The following is a 22,012-nucleotide window of genomic DNA, read 5'->3' on the forward strand; positions in this document are numbered from 1 at the left end:
CCTTTGACAGAGAACTGTTTTTCTTTCCCCTTCCCTGCATCCCAAACTCCTCCTACTCTGCCCCACTTGGGACAGGAATACAGCCCAACTGACATGCTTCAAGCCTCAAGTGCAGCAATTCAGGTCTTCTGACTGGAAGGACCTCCTGGGGAGTTGGAGGTGCATTCCTTTGGGCAGGATGTCCCAGCTATGGGAATGATTTCCACGGACTTGGATTCCCAGAGGAGGCAGCTGCTTCCTTCACACGTGGCTTTTGTGTCACCTGCCGTCAGTGCTGGGGGAGGATGCTGTCCTTATTGGCGTCACACAGCACATTCTCAGCACAGTCTCCGGCACCATCAGCTGTGGGGTCCTGGTGATTGCACTCATTCAACAAGCAGGTCCCTAATACCTACCATGTGCCAGGTGCCAGCCCTGTGCTGGGAAGGTGCTAGGGGTGAGGAGGGGATTGGGACACGGTCCCTGAACTCTGTGCTCCAGAAAGGATCCACTCTGGTTCTTCTGATGTGAGACGTTTTAACTAATCACTAATAAGCAGCCCAAGTCGCCTTCCAGTGGGGCGGTCACTTAAAGACCCGAGAAACAGTGGACAGAGGAGAAGTCACTGCCTTTGAGTGAGACTGACCTGGTTTCAGAGAGCTATGTGGGCCTCGGTTTCCCCACTTATAAAATGGGACTCATGGTAGCACTCATCTCCCAGGGTTGTCACGCACAACTGTCGCAGATCTGCAAAGGCCAACTTCCCTTCTCTTTCCTCCCATTTTCCCAAGCACCTCACCGCCGCCCCCAACCCCTGAGGGCTTCGTTCTTCGCCCTGCCCAGGAGTGACCCCAGCTCCAAGTTGTCCCCTCCTCTCTAAGCTGCAGTTTGGCCTCACCCATCACCATGGAGCCTCCCTAGGCCGGGGCTTGGAATAGATACCGCTCCCGGCTTCACTGTCCTGGGATTAATCAGTCACCCTGTGCCAGGAGAGGTGGTCTGTTGGGGCCTGTTGGGGACCTGCATGGCGCTGCCCCCGAGGCAGTCCTTCCCCTGGCAGGCCAGCTGCACCTGGCACTTTTGAGGCCAGAAGCAGAGCCTCAGCCTCACCCACCTGGCCTGAGCAGGGGACCCATAGGTACAGAGGCCCGTGCTCACCCGGGGATCTGCTGACACATTGGAGAGAGTGTGTACCTGGGAGTTAGAGGCAGCAACTCGTTTAGTTTCTGACTCTCCTAGAGTCAGCACGGTTGAAGACTTTTTGTCAGTTAAGAGGTGCCGTTGGAGGGCTCCTTGGGAACTCAAAGAATGAGACAGGTCTGTCCCAGGATCCCCAAACAGCACACAGCCTGGCTCCGCAGCGGAGCGGCACCGGCTGGGGCTGTGGACCGTTTGTCCTTCATGGACCAAGGACTCAGAGCAATGGACTAAACGTCCCCAGCCACCCCACCCTTTGCCTCTTAGATGAGGCAGCAAGAGACGTGTTAACGTCTGTTTGGGTTTCACAGCTGCAGAGCGTGGCTTCTGTGCAGGGACCCTCATTTCCGGTGCTTGGAGGTTTGGTGGACGCTCTGACCAGGCGAGTCCCAGGAATCAGGTGATGGAAACAGGACCCCTTCCCAAGCCTCCAAGCAGCAGTTTTAAACATTGGCCTCCTCTCAGGTTCCTAGGTGGGAGCGGTATTGACTCCCACTGTACCTGACAGTACCTGTTCCCCATGAGCTGCTGTCCTGCTTTGTTTGGTAATACCATCCCATCCTGGTCGCTAGAATGCATGGTGGTAGCAATAAAACAAAGGACGAGAAGGCTTCCAACAAACTCTGCTTTGAATGGTCCTGCTCTGAAACTATGAATGGTCATTCATTTATTATCATTTAAACACCATAGTAAAAGCTGACCTTACCCGTGGGGAAGTTATGGTCTTACAGGAAAGGCAAGTGTGGAGAAAACAAATCTAAAAGTCAAGTCAAGGGAATTCCCCGGCGGTCCAGTGGTTAGGACTCTGCGCTTTCACTGCCGAGGGCCTGGGTTCAATCCCTGGTTGGGGAATTAAGATCCTACAAGCTGCACAGCACAGCCAAAAAAAAAAAAAAAAGTCAAGTCAGTCATCACAAGTGTACAACACATTGAGAGGGAGAAGCCTGAGGTGCAACGAGAGTGTAACGGGGGCGTCAGGAAGGACCACTGAGCTGAGGTCTGAAGGACAGAGAAGAGTCAGCTTCGGAACTGAATGAGAAAGAGGTTTGGAGATACAGGAAGTACCGAGGTCCTGAGACAGACAAGCACTTGGTGATTTCAGGAATTGAGAGAAGCCCAACAGGGCTGGAGCATGGAGAGCAAGGGGGAAGGTAGAGGTGGTGGGTTGGGGCCAGACTGCTATGCATCAGGAAGAATTCATGTTTGCATATAACAGAGTGCTGAATCCGAGGACTTAACGAGCATCCCTCCAGGCACCTAGGTTCTGTCTAACTCTCCAATCCACTAGCGTTAGGATGTGGCTCTTGTCCTTATGCTCACAAGATGGCTGTTGAAGCTGCAGTCATCACATCTGCATTCCAGGCAGGAATAAGGAGAAGGGCAAGGGCAAGAGGGACAAGCAGTCAAATTTGCTTGCTACAAAATCAATGTGCTATTAATAAAAAAGAGGGGTAATGAATATTGGGTAAGCAGTGTCTAGAGTTGGCCCCACAGAGCCTTGTAGGTCATGGTGAGGAGCGTGGCCTTCAATCTGAGTACAGCTGGGAAGCCACAGAATGTTCTAAACATGGCGGTGACGTGAAAGGGGAAACATTCAGCGTTGCCCCACTTGAGGCAGAGCAACACACACCTGTGTATTAGCCTCCTAGGGCTGCCATGACAAAATATCACAAACTTGGCGGCTTAAGACAATAGAAATTTATTGTCTCACAGTTTCGGAGGCCAGAAGTCTGAATCGAGGTGTCAGCAAGGCCACGCTCACTCTGAAGGCTAGGGAAGAATCCTTCCTTGACTATTCCTAGTTTCTGGTGGTCCCCAGTCATCCTTGGTGTTTCATGGTTTGTAAACTGCATCACTCCAATCGCTGCCTCTATTGTCACATGGCCTTCTTCCCGGTGTCCCCTCTGTGTCTCTGTATCTAAATCTCCCTCTCCTTTCTTTTACTAGGACACCTGTAGTCGGGCCCACCCTAATCCAGTATGACCTCATCTTAATTACATTTGCAAAGACTCTCTTTCCATATAAGGTCACATTCAAGGTACGGGGGTTAGGACTTGAACAAAGCTTTTTGCAGGACACAGTTAAACCTTCTGTGCGTTCAAAAGGACTAGAGTGCCACCTAGATGCTACTTTGCTCTGTTGGTCACTCACGTCCCCCTCCCTGACAGGTCATAATAAGACAGCCTAGGAATTAGAGAGGCAGGTTTACTTCCAAAATTTTGACTGTGCCAGGCACTGGTCCCTCTTTCTTCTCCTATAAAAGGGCAAAAGGAAGGTTCTGGACTCCCAGAACAGGCCTCGCCTCGCCTTGGCAAACACTCCCCAGGCATCAAGGATTCAGGGACCTTGAGCCGTGGCTGCAGAGGTGATCTTGCCTGTCCCTATGTGTCAGGGGCTCAGAGTTGGGGGTTGGGGGTGGCGGTGGCAGTGGGAGTAGACATTTAAAGGATGGGCTGAATAGCATCTAAACTTGGTTTCCTTTCTTCAGGCAAAAGTTTAGGCTGACGGATGCCCTTTAATAAACCACTCCTTGGTTGGAGCTAGTGGAGAGAAGAGTTGAGCTGTAGCCATGCAGCTGAACCTAAACTGGCTTTGGCGCTGGAGTCCTGCAGACTGTCAAATGCACAGTGTTGGTCAGGGCCCCCTGTTGTTTTTGCTTTGAGGTGGATTAAAAACTGCTCACCATGTGACTCCCAGGAAGCAGGCTGTGGGCCCTCAGACTCTTCTCTTGGGCACCTTTGTTCACATGTCTTTGCATGAGTTTGTGTGCAAGGGGCTTTGTTTCTTGGCCGGTGATTTTTTTTTTTTTAATTGAAGTAAAGTTGATTTACAATGTTGTGTTAATTTCTGCTGTGCAGCAAAGTGATTCAGTTATACATACATGTGCATTCTTTTTTATATTCTTTTCCATTACGGTTTATCTCAGGATATTGAATAGAGTTTCCTGTGCTATACAGTAGGACCTTGTTGTGTATCCATTCTATATATAATAGTTTGTATCTGCTAATCACAAACTCCCACATCCCTCCCACACCTCCCCTCACCCTTGGCAACCACAAGTCTGTTCTCTATGTCTGTGAGTCTGTTTCTGTTTTGTAGACAGGTTCATTTGTGTCATATTTTAGATTCCATATATTAGTGATATCATGTGGTATTTGTCTTTCTCTTTTTTAAAAATATATTTACTTATTTTTGGCTGCGTTGGGTCTTCACTGCTGTGCACTGGCTTTCTCTAGTTGTGACGGGTGGGGGCTACTCTTCGTCGCGGTGCGCGGGCTTCTCATTGCAGTGGCTTCCCTTGTTGCAGAGCACGGACTCTAGGCGTGCAGGCTTCAGTAGTTGTGGCTCGCGGGCTTTGTTGCTCCGCGTCATGTGGGATCTTCCCAGACCAGGGCTCGAACCCGTGTCCCCTGCATTGGCAGGCAGATTTTTAACCACTGCGCCACCCGGGAAGCCCTGTCTTTCTGACTTACTTCACTTGGCATGATAATCTCTAGTTGCATCCATGTTGCTACAAATGGCATTATTTCATGCTTTTTTATGGCTGAGTAGTATTCCATTGTATATATGTACCACATCTTTATCCATTCATCGGTAGATGGACATTTAGGTTGTTTCCATGTCTTGGCTGTTGTAAATAGTGCTGCTATGAACATAGGGGTGCGTGTATCTTTTTGAAGTGCAGTTTCGTCTGGATATATGCCCAGGAATGGGATTGCTGGATCATAATTCTGTTTTTAGTTTTCTGAGGGACCTCCCTACTGTTTTCAATAGTGGTGGCAGGTAATTTTTTTGGTTGTTTTTTTTTTTTTGGTCAAGGTGGGGACCCCAGCAGAGATGGATGGAGATAGGAGAGATGGAGACCCAGGGAGAAAAGACGTGGCATCTGGTCTCTTGTGGGGCAGGGGAGAAGCAGAAGGTGAAGGGGCCGCTTTCCTGAGGGAAGCTGTGAGCTCAGGGCATAAGCACAGTTGCCCCGGTGCCCACGGGCAAACTGGGGGGCAGCGGTTCCTCCTCTGGGCATCTTCTGGGACCCCAGGGTAAGTGACTGTGACGGCAATGGGAGGCAGCATCCTTGGCATGGGCACCCCAGAGGTGGTGGCATCAGGGTGACCCCCTCAGGTGGCTTCATGAGTAATTTCAGAAAGCCAGCAAGCATGGGCCCATGTGACTCTCACAAACTGTACCCATGAGTCAGCCCTGGAGGACTCCTGTGGACGGTGGAGGTCCTCACTGGGCAAGTTGGGGGAGGAGATCAATAAGAAGGTGATGTTTAAGCTGTGCATTGAAGAAGTAGGAATCTGCCACGGGGAGAAAGCAAGGTCATTCTAGGCAGGAGGACCAGCGTGTGCAAAGGCATGAGTGAGCACTGGTGGCCTCAGACTGTCGGGGGGTCAGTCTGGTGAGTGGGTGCACAAGGAGGCACAGGCGAAGGAGAGGGAGAGAGAAGTGAAGCTAGAGAGAAGGTGGGGCTGGCTCACGGTGAGACCTCGTATGTGAGGCTGCAGTTTGGATTTTGTCTCGAGGGCAGTGGGAGCCCCCGATGGCTTGTAAGCAGAGGGCTGTGGCCTCGTATGTGTTTTAGATTTGTTTAGATTTGTTTGATGTCCGTGCTAAGGATGGGTGGAGGGGCCGGCAGTCTAGAGGCTGGAGGGGAGGCACCAGGCAGTGGCAGTGGGAAATCTACCCCCAGCCCCATGTTTCTCCTGCTCGTCTTCCCCCAGCCCTGCCCCGACCCCAGGTCCCCAGAGTGTGTCACTCGTCAGAAGAGCAGAGTCTGTCTCCGGGCGGGTGGAGAGAGCAGGCATCCCTCGGCCCTGCTCGTGCTGGGCCCAGGGCAAGGGCTGGCTGGGCAGCTGGCAGCTTGGCAGGGAGAACATGGTCGGCTCTGCTGTGTCTGCGGCCACTGCAGCCTGACAGCCTGATTAATGACCCGCCAGGGCTCCGCACGAGTCAGCAGCTCCACTTCTCTGGCAGCGGCCGAGTGGACCTGCCCACTCTGCCTCTTCTCCTCCTACGGCTGGTGGCTGGTACTCCCGGATGGGCTGAAATGCTCTGACATTGCCTCCTCCCTGGGCTCTTCCATACCTTCTGCTGACCATGTCCAGCCTCCTTTAAATCCTGCCCCTAAATGCTCCTGTACAGGAGAGGCTTTACAGAGTTAACCCCCAGCCCTCTGGGTTCTGGCTTGTTCTTTTATTTTGTCCCCATCAGGCACATAGTAAAGCTTAAAAATACGTCCCGAAGGCATCATTGCCGCTTCTCTCCCGTCTCTCAAGCCTTTAGTGACTGACATGGGCCCTGTCTTATCTCTCTGCTGGAGGGTCTGTGTCTGTGTATTCTGTTTGTATAAGTCCCACCTGCTCCATCAGACTAGCAATGCCCCAAGCAACGCCCCAAGATCAACATCTTTAGACTGGTGGCTTCTGAATCCAGTTTTTTCTTCTCCCCTAAACTGGGTGCTCCCCAGGGAAGGGGGCTATGTCTCCCCCTCAGTCTGGGAGCTCCCTGAAGACAAGGGCTCTGTTTGGGGCTGCCTTGCCTGTTGCTCCCTCACCTCCCAAGTTGAGCTGTGCCTTGGGTGTGTTCTGCGGGGGACTCAGGGGCTGTAGGAGAAGCCTCCTGGCCTGTCTTGGGGATGGCAGGGTGGAGCATGGCTACAGCAGGTATGGATTTAGCTGGGGCCAGAGCTGTTGGGGGCATGGCTAGGGAGCAGGTACTGAGCTCTCCAGGGCCAAAGGGCTCCCAGGCCTGAACCAGCTCTGGGCCACGGTCTGCCCCCCTGGGAGGGCCATGAAATCTTGTATCCAGACTCTGTGGTTCTTGGCATCCTGATTCCTCATGCCTCCTGTGGGCTCTGTCTTGGATAACGACAGGAGGACAACCACAGCTACTATGTGTCCCGTCTCTATGGTCCCAGCGAGCCCCGCAGCCGGGAGTTGTGGGTGGACGTGGCCAAGGCCAACCAGAGCCAAGTGAAAGTTCACCGAATCCTCTCCAACACCCACCGGCAGGCTTCGGTGAGTGCCCCAGTCCCTGGCAACGCTGCCCTGGGCTGGGAGGCTGGGGGCCAGCCCGCCACACCTGGTCAGTGGGCATGGCTTGTGGCCTGAGGTCTGTGGTCTGGGAAGTGCTTTCCAGGGGACCCTGGGGGGCTTTGCCAGAGTTGGAGCGCCCTCCTGTGGTACTGCCCTGGACATGCCTGTGCCCATCCCCCCACCAGTCCCATCCAGATAAGCATGGGGCAGTGTGGATGCCCAGCCCTCTGGCCTGCAGGTTGGCCCATGCTGATTCTCTCCCATCCCCTGCAGAGAGTGGTCTTGTCCTTTGATTTCCCTTTCTACGGGCATCCTCTGCGGCAGATCACCATAGCAACCGGAGGTAAGGCCTTGTCTGTGGGACTGGGAGAGGGTGTGGAGATTTCAGCCAGAACTTGGGACCTATCTGGGAAGGTTCCCTGGAGACCGGGTTTTACAGATGGACTGGGGAGGGTCCCACATGTGGCTCTCTTGGGACCCCACTCCCAGGAGAGAGGTCATCAGTGTTTCAGCCCAGCTTCCTCACATCAACTGACTTGCTTGTGTGTGTGTGTGTATGTCTGTGTGTGTGTGTTTTTCTCTCCCTCTGGGTCTGTGCAGGCCACTGTGGGCAGTCCCTTGGCCCCTGTGCTTCTGAGTCTGTAAGTGAGAGGGAGGAGACTGCACTGAGAGCCTGCTTCCTGGGACCAGGCTTCCAGTTGATATGAGGAGCCTGTCTTTGATTCCTGTGCACTTTCCAAGGGACAGAGAGAGGTGGGAGGGGCAGAGAGAACCTTCTGGTCTGGGGCCCTTTAGCTCCATACATGCTAGACCCATGCCCACTATGTGAGGCTGCTGGACGGAGGTCCAAGACGCACTTCCAGCCCCGTCTACACTGCTCTTTCCTGCACGAGGAAGCAACCCCTCTGGGCCATCTCTGATGATTTGTCTACACTTCTTCCCACCCCAGGCTTCATCTTCATGGGTGATGTGGTCCATCGGATGCTCACGGCTACTCAGTATGTGGCTCCTCTGATGGCCAACTTCAACCCTGGCCGCTCCGACAACTCCACAGTTGCTTACTTTGACAATGGTGAGATCAGAGCTCAGAGTTTAAGTCACCCAGCTCCAGGGCTCCCTTGGTCCAGCCCGTTTAGAGGAGCCCAAGTCCCAGAGAGGGCAAGGGACTTGCCCACAGTCACACAGCAAGACAGCCACCCTAACGTTCTGTGTTCATTTTCCTCACCTGTAAGATGGGGACAAAAATGCCTGCTACCTGATGAGATAATGAAATGAAAGCGCTTGGCTCTTAGTAGAGGTGAAATAAATATCAGAGACCTTTACTGTTTCTTATTCTCACCAGGTTGTCCCTTGAACACCTACCTTCCACCCCTTCTCCTATTTCTCCTCCTTTTCATCTCAAGGGGTCAGGATAGGCAAGAAGGAAAGGGCGTGCTTGGGGTTGGAGATGGTCAATGACAGTACCTGGTTGGGGGTGGGGAAGCTGAAGAAGGGTTTTCTGGTTCCTCTTCAGCTTGGAAGTCAGGCTGTCTGTGGGCTGCCCAGCTCCTGCCTCCTGCCCCATCATCCCTAAGGAAGCCAAGCTGTGGCCCATCCACATTGGCCGCCGTTTCCACAGGGCCCTGCTCCCCTCACTGTCTCCCTGTCCAGCCAGGTCTCTGCTCTCCTCACCAGGGACAGTCTTTGTTGTTCAGTGGGACCACGTCTACCTCCAGGACCGGGAGGACAGGGGCAGCTTCACCTTCCAGGCAGCTCTGCACCAAGATGGCCGCATTGTATTCGGCTACAAAGAGGTGAGTGGGCCCAGCTGCAGAGACAGCCTTTCTTTCATTCAGCAGTTATCTGTCGAGATCCTCCAATGTGCCAGACATAGGGCGTGGTGCCGGGGATACGGCAGTTAATAAGATGGCTGACGGCCCTACTTTTGTGGAGCTGAGAGTCTGGCTGGAGGGATAGGTGTTAATTGTGGGGACAAGTATAGAATTGCCACTGTGACAAGTGCTCCTAAATGGAGATGCCAGGAAAGCCTTTCACGGGGCTCTTTACCTGAACAGGGGTCAGGGAAGGCTCTCCCAAGGAAAAGAATTGAAATCTGCAGAATGGGTAGGAGCTAAGGAAGCAAAGAAATGAAGTGTGCTCCAGGAGCGAGAAAACACATGCTCTGTGGCAGGACAGAGAATGGCCGGTAGAAACCTCTGCAAGAAGGCAGCCTGGCCGGAGGGGAGAGAGTGAGGGCAAGAAGGGGGGCGCAGGGGGACAACCGGATTTGCCTTTGAAAAGGACGCTCTGGTTTCAGAGTGGAGAGCAGAGGGCTGGGGCTCAGAGGGGATGCTGGGAGATGATATGGGAGACAGGTGATGCCAGCCTGGGGTAGGGAGGGGGCGATGGAGAGAACTGGATAGATTTGAGAGCCAGTTAGCAAGCTAATGTATTAGAGATGTATTAGACGGAGGAGGAGGGAAATGAAGGGGGGTGCGAACTGAGGGTGACTCCCAGGTCTCTGGCCTGCATGGAGGCACCATTCACAGAGAGGGAGAAAAGAAAAAGGAAATGTGTTTGGAGATAGTGTGGGGAAGACTTGGAATTTGGATGGGGCCCCATTGGGTTTGAGATGTCTGAGTCCTCCAAGAGGCAAGGCCCAGCAGGCAGATGGGTCTGGAGCTCGGAGGGGAAGTCTAGGCTGGCCCAAGAGCGTTTGGGGGGTAGACAGAGCCTCTTCTTCCCACTGCAGATCCCTATGCCCGTCCTGGAAATCAGCTCGTCCCAGCACCCCGTCAAAGCAGGCCTGTCAGATGCCTTCATGATTCTCAATCCATCCCCGGACGTACCAGGTGAGTCCCCAGGGATCCACAGAGATCCCTGGATGGGGCTGGACTCAGCTCAGACTGAGCCAGGTTGGCAGGGGCAATGGCAGTGACAGGGAGTGGAGGGGTGGTGGAGAGTTGAGTGGGAACTGAGGGAAGAAAAGGGGCAGAATGAGTTACAACTTTTCTTCGTTCAAGCAGAGGAACCGGTTTTTCCAATAAAATCTCCAGGGGGAGGGACTGCTCTGGTGGCGGAGGGGGAGGAGAGCCAGGGCCCTTCCACTCAGCACACCCTCTATTTAGAAAATCTCCAAAGACACCAAATTAGGGTTTATGAGTCCTCCCAGAACATAACCATAATTGCTTCCCCACCCCCAGTTGATAGAAGGGGCATCCCAGGGGGTTTCAGGAGACAGGAAAATTAGGTTTCTCTCCTGTCCCTGATCCCATCTTCCAATTCCCCTTCCTGGAGGCAACCAGGGCTCCCAGGGTATTTCTAGGGCTACAAGCCTTCAGGTAAGTATACGTACGTATATTTAACACCAAAGATGTCATATGATGTCCTCTGTTCTGCTCCTGAACAAAGTATATCTTGCCCATCATTCTGCATCACCACATGTCTCATTCTTCCTAATGGCTGTGTGATAGCCCATTGTGTGGATGTACCTTAATTGAACCAGTCCCCTGTGCATAGACTTCAGTTGTTTCAATCTTTCACTACAACAACTGCAGTGAATATTCTTGCAAATAGCTACTTTTATGCCCTTGTGTATTTCCATAAGATTCATTCCCACCACTTCACTTGCCCCTCCACTGTCCCCACCCTGAACTCCCAGTGCTCTAGCGAGTGGCTCAGACCCTGCTCCGTTGCTGCAGTCAGCATCTGCTCTGATTGGTTAACGCCTGTACTGAGCTGGTTACTAAACAGTTTCAGTATCACCCTGATTGTATTAGTTAGCTACTGCTGCATAACAAATTATGCCAAAACTTAGAGGCTTAAAACAGCAAACACATTATCTCAGGGTTTCTGTGGATCAGGAAGCAAAGCATGACTTAACTGGGTCCTCTGGTTCAGAGTCTTTCACAGGCTGTTCTCAAGGTGTTTCCCAGGGTTACCTCAGCCACTGCTGGGGGGAGATCCATTTTTAAGAGCTTTCATGTGGTTGTGGCAAGATTCAGTGTCCCCCTTCAGTTCCTGCCACGTGGACCTCCGCATAGGATGGCTCACAACGTGGCAACTGGCTTCCATCAGAGCAGGCAAGGAAGACAGCGGTAGAGTGTGAGCAAGATGGAAGCCAGAGTCTTTTTGTAACCTCATCTTAGAAGTGCGGTCCTATCGCTTTTGCCATATTCCGCTGGTTGGAAGCAAGTCACTACGTCCAACCCACACCCAGGATAGGATTACACAGGGTGTGAACACCAGGAGGCAGGGATCATTGGGGGCCATTTTATTTTATTATTATTTTTTAAAAAATTATTTATTTATTTATTTTTGGCTGTGTTGGGTCTTCGTTGCTGCACACGGGCTTTCTCTAGTTGCGGCGAGCGGGGGCTACTCTTTGTTGCGGTGCGTGGGCTTCTCATTGCGGTGGCTTCTCTTCTTGTGGAGCACGGGCTCTAGGCGCCTGGGCTTCAGTAGTTGTGGCTCACGGGCTCTAGAGCGCAGGCTCAGTGGTTGTGGCGCACGGGCTTAGTTGCTCTGCGACATGTGGGATCTTCCCGGACTGGGGCTCGAACCTGTGTCTCCTGCATTGGCAGGCGGTTTCTTAACCACTGCGCCACCAGGGAAGCCCTGGGGGCCATTTTAGAGGCTGCTTACCACACGATTACAATCCCATCCCTAGACACTGAGCTTTACAGTATCTTATTGGATCATCCTCGCAGCATTGTAAATGAAGTCTGTGCATTTGTTTCTTTCTAAATGAGGACACGGAGGCTAAGAGAGGTGGCATGACTTGCTTTCACACAGCTATGAAAGGTAGAACTGAAACCCAAATCTTCTGTTTTTTAAACCCTGGGGTCCACTATTGAAACTTTGTAAATCTGACCCACTCCCATTCCACCCAGAGGGGTGACTCCTTTCCTCCTCAGTTCCCCAAACACCCACACACACCCAGGCTGTGCACACACCCAGGCTGCTTTGCAGGAAGGACCATTCTTGGTGTCCATGCCACCCTCCTCCCCATGCATTAATGCATCATCGGGGCGGGGTCTGTGCCTCCCTCACAGCTCACAGGGCTCTCTCTGTGCCCAGTGGGAGAGTCTCAGGAAATCTGTGTTGGATCCAGCTGTTAAATGAGGGTGGATTAGAGGAAGTCAGATCCCCCAGGAGTGTGTGCATCTGAGGCTCCTCTGTGAGTCTGGAATGAAAGGCTGTTTTAGAGCAAGCCAGGGAGATGTGAGGAGGTGGGGTAAGGAGGGGCGGAGGAGGAAGCAGAGCCCACCTGAAATAACAGGAGGGCAGCTGCGCCTGTCCTGTGAGACCAGAAGGAGACTCAAGGGCTCTGTTGTGGGAGCTGCTGGATTCAGTGACTCTCGGAGGTGCTGGGTCCACCCGTCAAGCGAAACCCACGCCTGACTCCCAAACTCTGCCCAGCGGCTCCCGGGCTCCAGTCTCCCTGCCCTCTGTCCCCCATTCCTTCTTGTCACTGCCAGACAGATCTGGTCACGTCATTCTCTGGCTCCTTGTTGCCCAAAGCATCAGTTCAAAGTCCTTTGATTCTGGGCACAGCCCACTTTTTTTTTTTCTTTCAGTTTTATTGAGATGTAATTGACATACAGCACTGTGTAACTTTCAGGTGTCCAGCATAATGATTTGACTTACATACGTCAGGAAATGATTACAATAAGCTTAGTGAACATCCACCACCTCATATAGATGCAAAATTAAAGACAGAAAAAAATAGATTTTTTCCTTCGTGATGAAAACTCTTAGGATTTACTCTCTTAACAACTTCCGTATGTAACAGACAAGTGTTCATTATATTTCTCATGTATGTTATGGTCACAGCCCACCTTTATAGGCTCATCTCCAGACCCTCCTGTCACCCACTACCCTGTCCACGCAGCACTGGTCTGCATGCCCTGGGTTCCCCAAACATGCCAAGGGCTATCTGCATCTTTCTGATGCAGTTCCTCGTATGAAATGCCGCCCGCCTAAAGTCCTTTTACCACTTGGCAAATCCTACTCATTCACTGGTCCAGCTCAGATGTTGCCTCCTCCATGCAGCAGAATTCACGGCTTCCTCCTCCATCCCCCCGGCACTTTGTTAAAAGCTTTAATATAGAACTCATGACACTGTCTGGCTCATCCATATTCTCCCCAACTGGCTGTGAGCTCCTTGGGGGCTGGCCGTGGCCCCAGCACTTAGCCCAGTGCCTGCAGCAGGGCAGGTGCTCAAAAAACGAGTAGCAGCTCGAGAGTGAGTGCTGATGGGAATGGGTGGAGCAGAGACCCTGTCCCCTGCCCTGTGGTGACACTAAGTGGGAACAGGACCTGACATCTGAGTTTGGGGGGTGAGTGCTTTGATAATCGCATCTCTTTTTGTCAGATATTTTTTAGCTTGGGGGTGCAGGCAGGGACTTTAGAAGCAACATAGAGGTACGGATGGAACATATCACGTGCCTGCATTTTTCTGGGGCAGTATCCATGGCCTTCATTGGGTTTTAAAATGGGCTACAGGGCTTCCCTGGTGGCGCAGTGGTTGGGGGTCCGCCTGCTGATGCAGAGGGCGCGGGTTCGTGCCCCAGTCCGGGAGGGTCTCGCGTGCCGCGGAGCGGCTGGGCCCGTGGGCCGTGGCCGCTGGGCCTGCGCGCCCGGAGCCTGTGCTCCGTGGCGGGAGAGGCTGCAGCGGTGAGAGGCCCGCCTACCGCAAAAAAAAAAAAAAAAAAAAAAAAGGGCTACAACCTCTGCTTTTCGAAGTGATGGCTTTTATGTGGCTGAGAGATCAGATTCCTCTGGGTCTGATATTCAACCCAGCAAGCAGGGAATTCGTTTGAATTTGGTTGAGCTGCAAATAACAATAAATCCCAAAAAACCATGATAGAAGTTCAGGTAGAGGCCTCTGGTCCACAGACCCTATCACCGGGATATTCACCTCGAATATTCCCGTTGTCCCAACCCACCTGTCCTACAGAATGAGTGATGTCACTGCCCTTGTACCCAAGCTCGGTTCCTCCCTGCCTGCGGCCCTGTGAGGAGTGGAGTTTACTCCCCACTATTCAAGAATCCCCCAGTCCCTGAACCCTGTCTGGGGGACTCTCTCCTCCCCCCAGTCTCCAAACACTTTCCTCCCACCCCTGTCTGAGGGTGGAGGGAATTCTGCACAGTCTCATTCCTGCGGTTGAGGGAAGAAATGCTGAAAACAGCCAGAGTTTCTCTTACCATTACTTCCTCGCAGAAACTGCTCCACAGGCTTTGGAGCAGAGTCTGCAGAGCACGCTTTGATGCAGAGAAAAGATTCAGATTAGCAGCGTCTGTTTGAAGAAGCATGCAAAACATAGAGGGTAGCTGATACACTATTTGACTGGAGGGGCCCCCAGAAGTCAATATAATTTCCTCTATTCATTTGTTTAAGAAACCCTTTCTTTCATGGACAGTATAAAAGCAACTTTAGGGTAGCCAGCGTCAAAGCTGACAGAGATTCTGAATTAATGGAATTGTATTAATTCATTAATTTATTGTAGCCCGCCCCTTGGCTGACCCCAGAATGGCCTTGGACGGCCTGAACACTTGGGCCTTCTCCTTTACCAGAACTTTCCTTTCCTTTCAAAAGCAGGCTTGAGAAATGTGGCAGAGGCCTGTGCTGTACCTTGGTGCTGGGCAGCTGGGTGGGGAACGGGGAGGCCCCAGAACTGGCTGCAGAGGAGTGAGAAGGAGAAGCCAAGTGGTGGTGGTGGGGGGTGTCATCACCAGATCTGGCCCAGTTTGTCTTCTCCCTGCTCCTGATAAAGGATCCTTTACAGTGCTCTTCACTGTAGCTTTTTATCCATCCTGGGGCCCTCCCCCACCCCTCCCCCACCCCCTCCCCTCCCCCTCCCCACCCCCCCGCCCCGTTTTTCACTTTTGTTTTTTTTTTTTCTTTTCTGTTTTTCCCTCTACTCTACTCCCTGAGCCTTGCCGTTTCTCACCTCCTCTCCTCCCTCTGACCTTTTCTACGTTGCATCTGTGCCGAGGAGGTCTCTCCTCCCTCCCCTCCTGGGCTGAAAGCTCCTTGGGATACAGGACCCTCATTGTGTTTGTCTCTGGGGTCCCCTGATGGGGCTCAATTCCTGATTATTAAAAGAATAACCAAATGAGCAAAGGAAGATGTGAATGAGCAGACGAAAACTTTTTCCTGAGCCACCATCTTAGATTTTTTTGTATCGTAACCACTGTTTTGGAGGGAAGTTTGTGGCTGGACCTGTCAGTCTGATTTCTTCTGACCAAACCAACCCTCTCCCTGCTGGTGTCTGGTGTGGAAACAGAACAGGACATGCCAACCTCGCTTTTGAGCCATGAACATCTCTTGCTTGCATGACAGGGCTTTCCATGTCTGGACCTTAGTGTTTTTTGAATCTTTGATGAATGGAAGCAGAGATAAAACAGAAACGTCTGAAACTGCCAGAAATGTGGCGCTGGGGTGGCCACTGTCTTGGTTCCAGCAGGGATCTGTTGGTCAGGCAGATGGACGTCATCGTCCTTGGGCAAGCCCCAGATGTTGGCGAGATAATCCAAAAACAAATAACACAGGCAGGGATATTAAGGGATCTGTTTATCAAGAAATAAAAGTATTGCCAAACCAGACACTTAAAAAAGTACAAGTTGGCAGTTGAAGTGAGCAACTATTTTCTTAAAATAAATTTATTTATCTATTTATTTCTTTTTGGCTGCCTTGGGTCTTTGTTGCTGCATGCGGGCTTTCTTTTTAGTGGTAGCGAGCCGGGGCTACTCTTCGTTGCAGCGCGCAGGCTTCTCATTGTGGTGGCTTCTCTTGTTGCAGAGCACGGGCTCTAGGCGTGCAGGCTTCAGTAGTTGTGGCACATGGGCTCAGTAGTTGTGGCACTCAGGCTCTAGAGCACAGGCTCAGTAGTTGTGGCACACGGGCTTAGTTGCTCCGCGGCATGTGGGAATCTTCCCGGCCCAGGGCTTGAACCCATGTCCCCTGCATTGGCAGGCAGATTCTTAACCACTGCACCACCAGGGGAGCCCGTGAGCAGCTATTTTTAATCAGAGATATGTTTCAGCCCGCCCACCCTCCTCCCACTTCCTACCACACACATCTCCTCCACCCTTGCTGGTAGGGCTGTGTTGCTTTTTGGAGGATATCTGATCATCTCTGGCCGTACCCTCACTTGAGGCACGTCCCCACCTCTGCTCCCCAGTAGGCTGGTGGGGAGACCCATTCCGAGATTCTGGTGTGGGGTTTGCTGGGAGCCCCGCCTTCCCCAGCTGCTGTTCGTGTGTCTCTATCCATGAATTCGACTCCCTTGACAAGTCCGTGCCTCTATCATGTCCCAACCCTGACCCCCTTTGTCCTCCTATTTCACCTGCCTTCTGACCGAGGGCAGGCTCTCTCCTGTATCCTTGCAGGTGGAGAAATCCTGAAAGCCAATTCTCCTCCTCCTTTGAGCTCTAACTTCGGGAGGGTCTGACTTTTTGTGGCCCGTTGGCGGCTGCCCTTTTGAGAAAGGCCATAATCTGAGGTGGGCTGAGGAAGAAGGGCATTCTTCCTTTGTGCTGCGGGCTGAAGTTATAATAAGTTGCTGGGGTTTTCCTGACTATTTGTAAGCCATTCATTCATTCACAGTCGTCTCTTGAGACCCTGTTCTGTGCAGGGCCTGGTGCGAGGGGCTGGGGGACAGAGACATATAACTTGTAGGCTCTGCTCTTGGGGAGCTCATAGCCTTGGGGGAGGTAGCCAGCAAAGTAAATGTTTGTGAAACAGATGACACTGGACAGTGCACAGGAGGCTGTGGAGGGGCCACTAACTGCACCCAAGGGTGGGGGATGTCTTCAAGGGGGGCCTGTCATTTGAACTCAGCCTGGAAAGACGAGGCAGATTAAGAAAGAAATGTTTACGCAGAGTCCAGACCCCATGGCCTCAGGCACCTCGGAAGACCTGAAATTTCACCTTTATTTTGTATCCTATTCCATTTCAGTGTTAAAAGGGGTAATTCTTTAGGAGAGATGGCTTCTGGGGGTAGTGGGTGGGATGGAGCTGTGAAAGGCTGCCTGGAACTTCCCCATCCTCCACCCAATGTCTCACATCCTGCAGGCTCACCCAAAGCCCAGTCCACCTTCGCAGAGCAGTTGGTGTCACCCAGGGAGGGCCCTGCAGCACATGTGGGCCTTTGGTGAATTGAAAATGGGTGCCTCTTCTGGGCAGCTGAATTACGGAAAAGTGCCCTTCCTCACCCCAGTCTCCTTCAGACCCACCCCTGCTTGGCAAAGGACCTTTCTTGTATTAGAAGAAATCTGTGTGTGTGTGTGTGTGTGTGTGTGTGTGTGTGTGAGCGCGCGCGCGCACACGCGCACACCTGTGAGTGGGTAGTGCTTGCATTTCAAGCACAGGCCTCCGAGGTGGACTGCAGATTCCTGTTTAGTTCCGGGGTAGTGCTGCGGCCACCAGCGCCGGAGCAGTTTCCTTTTCATTGCACAGAACGTTTCAAGGGTATTTTGTGGTCGCGGATGCTTCAGGGGCTGAGGTGTCTCCAGGCTCTGCGGCAGGACAGTGGGGTGTGGTGCGAAGAGAGCACGCTTTGGGTCAGACCACCTGGGGTTCAATCCTGGGTTAAGTAGGAGGGAACGGTTCCAAAATTGAGGATAAATAAATTACAGAAACGTAGCTGAGATGTTCTTTTGAGCAGTGGATGCTCCCCTCGATCCTTCATTCAGGATGGGCCACCCAGCAGTTGCACAGGACACCCTCCTTTTCATGGATGCCCCCACTGAGTGTTGCTACCACCTCGGGAAACTTTTCTCCAAATCACCTTCAGCTGAGTGAGAAAAGGAGTGCACTGGGGATACTGAAGTAGCCCAAAGAACCAAAGGAAGAGCCAACAACTGGGAAGATAGGACCAGGGCAGGTCTGGGGACTCCAGAGCCTGGAATGCCACCAGTTTCTCTCCACGAGGTGGCTTCATCCTCTGGCTTTCCCCTTGAGACTGGAACCATGGCCATTCATGGACGCCGAGCTTGCATCTTCTTAGCAGTATTTACTGGAGAGCAAAGGGCCTTCTGGTTATAGTTTAAAAGTCCCAGGGAAGGTCTCTGATTGGTCTGACTTCATCAGATGCCCAGCCCTGGACCAATCACTGTGTGGCCAGGGAGGCAGGGTCATGAAAGAAGATGCATTTCACAGACAAAAAACCGAGGCCCTAAGGTTATCCTGCTTGTCAGGAGCAGAACTTGACTCAGAACTCAGGGCTCTTGACTCTGAGGTCCTGTAGGAAGTTTCTGCAGGGAGCGAGGCAGGACATAAGCCTGGCTCCAGGCCCTGAAACTTGCTGTCCCCTGCATCAAGGAGAGGAGAGGTTCTCCAAGGTCAGCCTGTCCATCTGCAGACATTTGCAGAGTGCTCACTGTGGGTCAGGTTCGGGACCTGGTGACCATAGTCGAATGGTCCCCACCCTCCAAATCAACCCTAATGACCACACAATGTAAGTGCAGTGAGAGGAGGGCACAGGACAGAGGGGGTGATAAGAGGCAGCTGGTCTAGAGTGGGTGCTCAGAGGAAGTGGCCCTGAGCTGGATCTGGAAGGGTGAGCTGGAGAAGAAGAGAAAGGGTGGAAGAGCATTATGGATCAAGGGAACAGCAGCTGTAAAGTCACAGAGGCGTGGGAAAGTGTGGACCCCCTGTGTCCTGACCCCAGGAACAGCCCGGCCTCTGCGTTATTAATCTGCTTATAACACAAAGCTCTCCCCTCAAGGCCAACTCCTGTTCTCCTGTCTCCCCACAGTTTCAACACCATTATCCCAGGATGATGGGTCTACTTCCTGCCCTCAGTGGCTGCATACTAACTCCCCGTTCCACTCACTACAATCTCTTACCCACCTGTCAGGCTCCAGGTCCAGGCCCCAAAGCCCTCTGGCCATGAGCTGCTCCTGATGACAGGCTCTGCCTATGTTTCAGAATCTCGGCGAAGGACCATCTTCGAATACCACCGTGTGGAGCTGGACCCCAGCAAGGTCACCAGCACATCTGCTGTGGAGTTCACCCCATTACCAAGTAATTAGGGGTTGTTCCCACTGATGAGGGGGGAGGCATTCCACCATCTTGGAAAGAGCTTTGGAGTCAGACTGAGTTCCATCCCAGGCCCACCACTGTCCCCTGTCTGGGTACCACCACCTAACCTCTCTGGGCGTCCATTTCTCATTTGTAACATGGGCCTAACACCACCTCCCTCCCAGGGCTACAGTAAGGGTTAGAACTACAGTAGGCAGAGCTGAGGATGTAAATGAAAGCTCAGACATTAACTGGCACATCCCAGGCCCAGGGCACGGCTTGTGCTTGATACATGACAGCTATTGTTATTAACACATAATTGAAACCCAGGAAAGAGGTACCTCTGAGAACTTAGACTGAGCTCCCAGAAAAGATAATTCAGGAACTGAATGGGTCCATAAGTTTATCATTGTATTTTCCTTAGAGGAGGCATGTTGCTGGCATCCACAGGCAGGAGGCAGTAGAGGGATTTAGCCAGTAGCCCTCCAAGATCCAGGGGGCCTGGTCCTGTCCCTCTTCTGTACCCCACTCACCTGCCGTTGAAGGCACACCATGGCTGGGGCCCCAGCCGCTGCTGCGGACCCCGCGGGATCGGGGTGGGATGTTCTTCAGGATGTGCTCAGGGCGTCTGGGGAGAGTGAGGGAAGGACAGCGCTCTCGTTCTAGTTTTAAAGAAAGTTTTCATCTCTTCTCCCATTTCATGGTACCTCCCAGCTTCCCTCTGAAGCCACGGCCTTCTCCCTGCCTTCTGGGGCATTTCTTACCTCTCTTTCCCCCTCTTCCTCTTCCCTGGAGGTTCTGGGAGCAGGGGTTGAAGAAAGAAGAGGAGGAGGAAGGGTCTTCTAGAATGCCAGGCCACGTCCCAGCAGGTGTCCTCCCCTGGAAAAGAGGCCGGTCCCTGACCCCTAGTCACAGGACAAGGAAACCTGCGGTTCCAGCCCCGCCCCCACCCTAGTGGCCCTCCCCCTAGGCAGGGCTTCCTCGAGGACTGGTGAGAGCAAACCCAGGAATGAATACACTGCATTTGGGAACAAGGACATCCAAGGGCAGGGCTAACTGCTGGGGCGGAAGACGTGAAACGTCCTGGGAATGCGTTTCTGGGACACTGTCTGTACATTGAAGCCACTTCCCACCCCTCCAGTGAATTCTGTGAGCATTTAATAGCACACAGGACATCTGAAATGCAGATGAGAAATAAAGGTCAGTGGGTTTTATGAATATCCCACGAGGCTCCCAGGGTTTTTTCTGTTTGACTGGAGCCATTTAAGGGGTCTCCAGAGTCCTTGGGAATGATCATGGGCTCCCATGTAGGGGAAGGGACAGTGCTACCAGGGCTGTGATTTGAACCCCTGGGAGGCAGGTTTGCTTTGTCCTCAGAAAACTCTGCACTCCACAGCCCCAGGCTTTCTCCCTTACCTTTGGGTAGGGGAGGACTTTTAGCCAAAATTCTTCCAGAGGTGTGGCTGGACTGTTTTCAAGCCATAGCACTCCATGGCTGGTCCCTCTTCTAGAAGAGACTCATGAAAAGGTGGCCTGGGGTGAAGGTGGGAGCTGGGGAGGGGGATTCCCACAGCGGGACCTCGAGACTAGGAGCTCAGTCTCTCGGCTCAGACAGACCTTCGTTCAAACCCAGACCTGCCACTCTTAGCTCTGTGACTCTCCAAGCCTCAGTTTCCTCCTCTGTAAAATGGGGATAACAAAAGCAACTATTCATCGATTCCATAAACTTTTGTTAACTGCCTACCACGTGCTGGGCGCTGTTCTAGACCCTCTGGACGCGCCAGAGCTCTCTTGTTCTTGGGCCAAGTCGGTCCCTGCTTATTCTCTGCCGGTGTCTTTTCCTCCACCCTTCCAAAGCCTGCAAAGCCCCGGTAGACAAAAGGACACAGTGCCACCTACAGCTCGTCCCTCCCACAAGGTGACTGAAGGTGACCACGCCGTGCCCACAGCAGCTTTTCTCCCACTCACCAAGGGCTGGTTACCACCTGCCACCTTGTTGGGGGTCCACAGAACACAAACTGATTCCCTCATTAATGGACTGTGGCCCAGGCCCATGAAAACTCACAGAGAGAAGAAATGTATGTGATGTCTCGTGAGTGAGTGGTCATGTTCTGTAGTTAGTGGTCACTTCTGGCTGCTACCAACATGTTCTGTTCAGCTGCTCATCAGATGAGCCCTTACGTTGCACACAGCTATTCCGGGTCAGTGCCTGTCTGTCCTTATAATAAAATGCATGGGCTTTGTGGCAGCTGCTCGCCACTCTGAGGTCATTCTGGTTCACTTAAGTGGGCAGCATTTAAGCAAGTGAACAACTCTTAAAATCCAGCCCCCATACCTCCTGCTCCCCGGGCCCTCTCTGCCGGGGGTCCACGCACCCTCCAGCAGCTGCTCCCACTAGCTTGCCTGCTCTCCACCCTTGCCCTGCCCGGGTAGGCCCCAGCTGCCCCTCCTCCCCATTCCTACCACCTTCCAGCTCTCCACTCTGCTGAGCCGGCCAGCGTGCTGACAGCTGTTGGGAGCATCCCTGGGATGTGTTCCTCCCGGGCCTCTGCACACAGAGGTCCCTCTGCTTGGACTTCTCTCCCGGGAGAGCTGCCAGGCTGGCTTCCTCGCTCTCTCAGTCTCCTCAGAGGCCTTCCCCAACCTCCCTGAGTAAAACACATCCCCCACCGTCATTCCACCTCCCTGTCCTGATCCGCTTTTCTCCCAGCCCTTCTCACCACTGGCAACCCTAGGGTGGATCTGTTTGTCTGTGTATTCGTTGGCTGTCTCCTCCACTGGACTGCAG

General features: G+C 52.8%; 1 protein-coding gene across 1 annotated transcript in view; it reads left to right on the top strand.

Moving 5' to 3' along the window:
• The window catches only part of PLXDC1 (plexin domain containing 1), a 65,282-nt gene that overhangs the window by 23,523 nt on the left and 19,747 nt on the right, over nucleotides 1-22,012 (top strand). The window contains exons 3-8 of the mRNA XM_004282713.3: nucleotides 7,053-7,196; nucleotides 7,488-7,557; nucleotides 8,164-8,286; nucleotides 8,889-9,007; nucleotides 9,946-10,045; nucleotides 19,132-19,227. Coding sequence (XP_004282761.1) covers nucleotides 7,053-7,196; nucleotides 7,488-7,557; nucleotides 8,164-8,286; nucleotides 8,889-9,007; nucleotides 9,946-10,045; nucleotides 19,132-19,227 — 652 coding nt within the window. The remainder of the gene's footprint in view (nucleotides 1-7,052; nucleotides 7,197-7,487; nucleotides 7,558-8,163; nucleotides 8,287-8,888; nucleotides 9,008-9,945; nucleotides 10,046-19,131; nucleotides 19,228-22,012) is intronic.

This window comes from Orcinus orca, chromosome 19, assembly GCF_937001465.1.
Source record: "Orcinus orca chromosome 19, mOrcOrc1.1, whole genome shotgun sequence".
Taxonomy (NCBI): Eukaryota; Metazoa; Chordata; class Mammalia; order Artiodactyla; family Delphinidae; genus Orcinus; species Orcinus orca.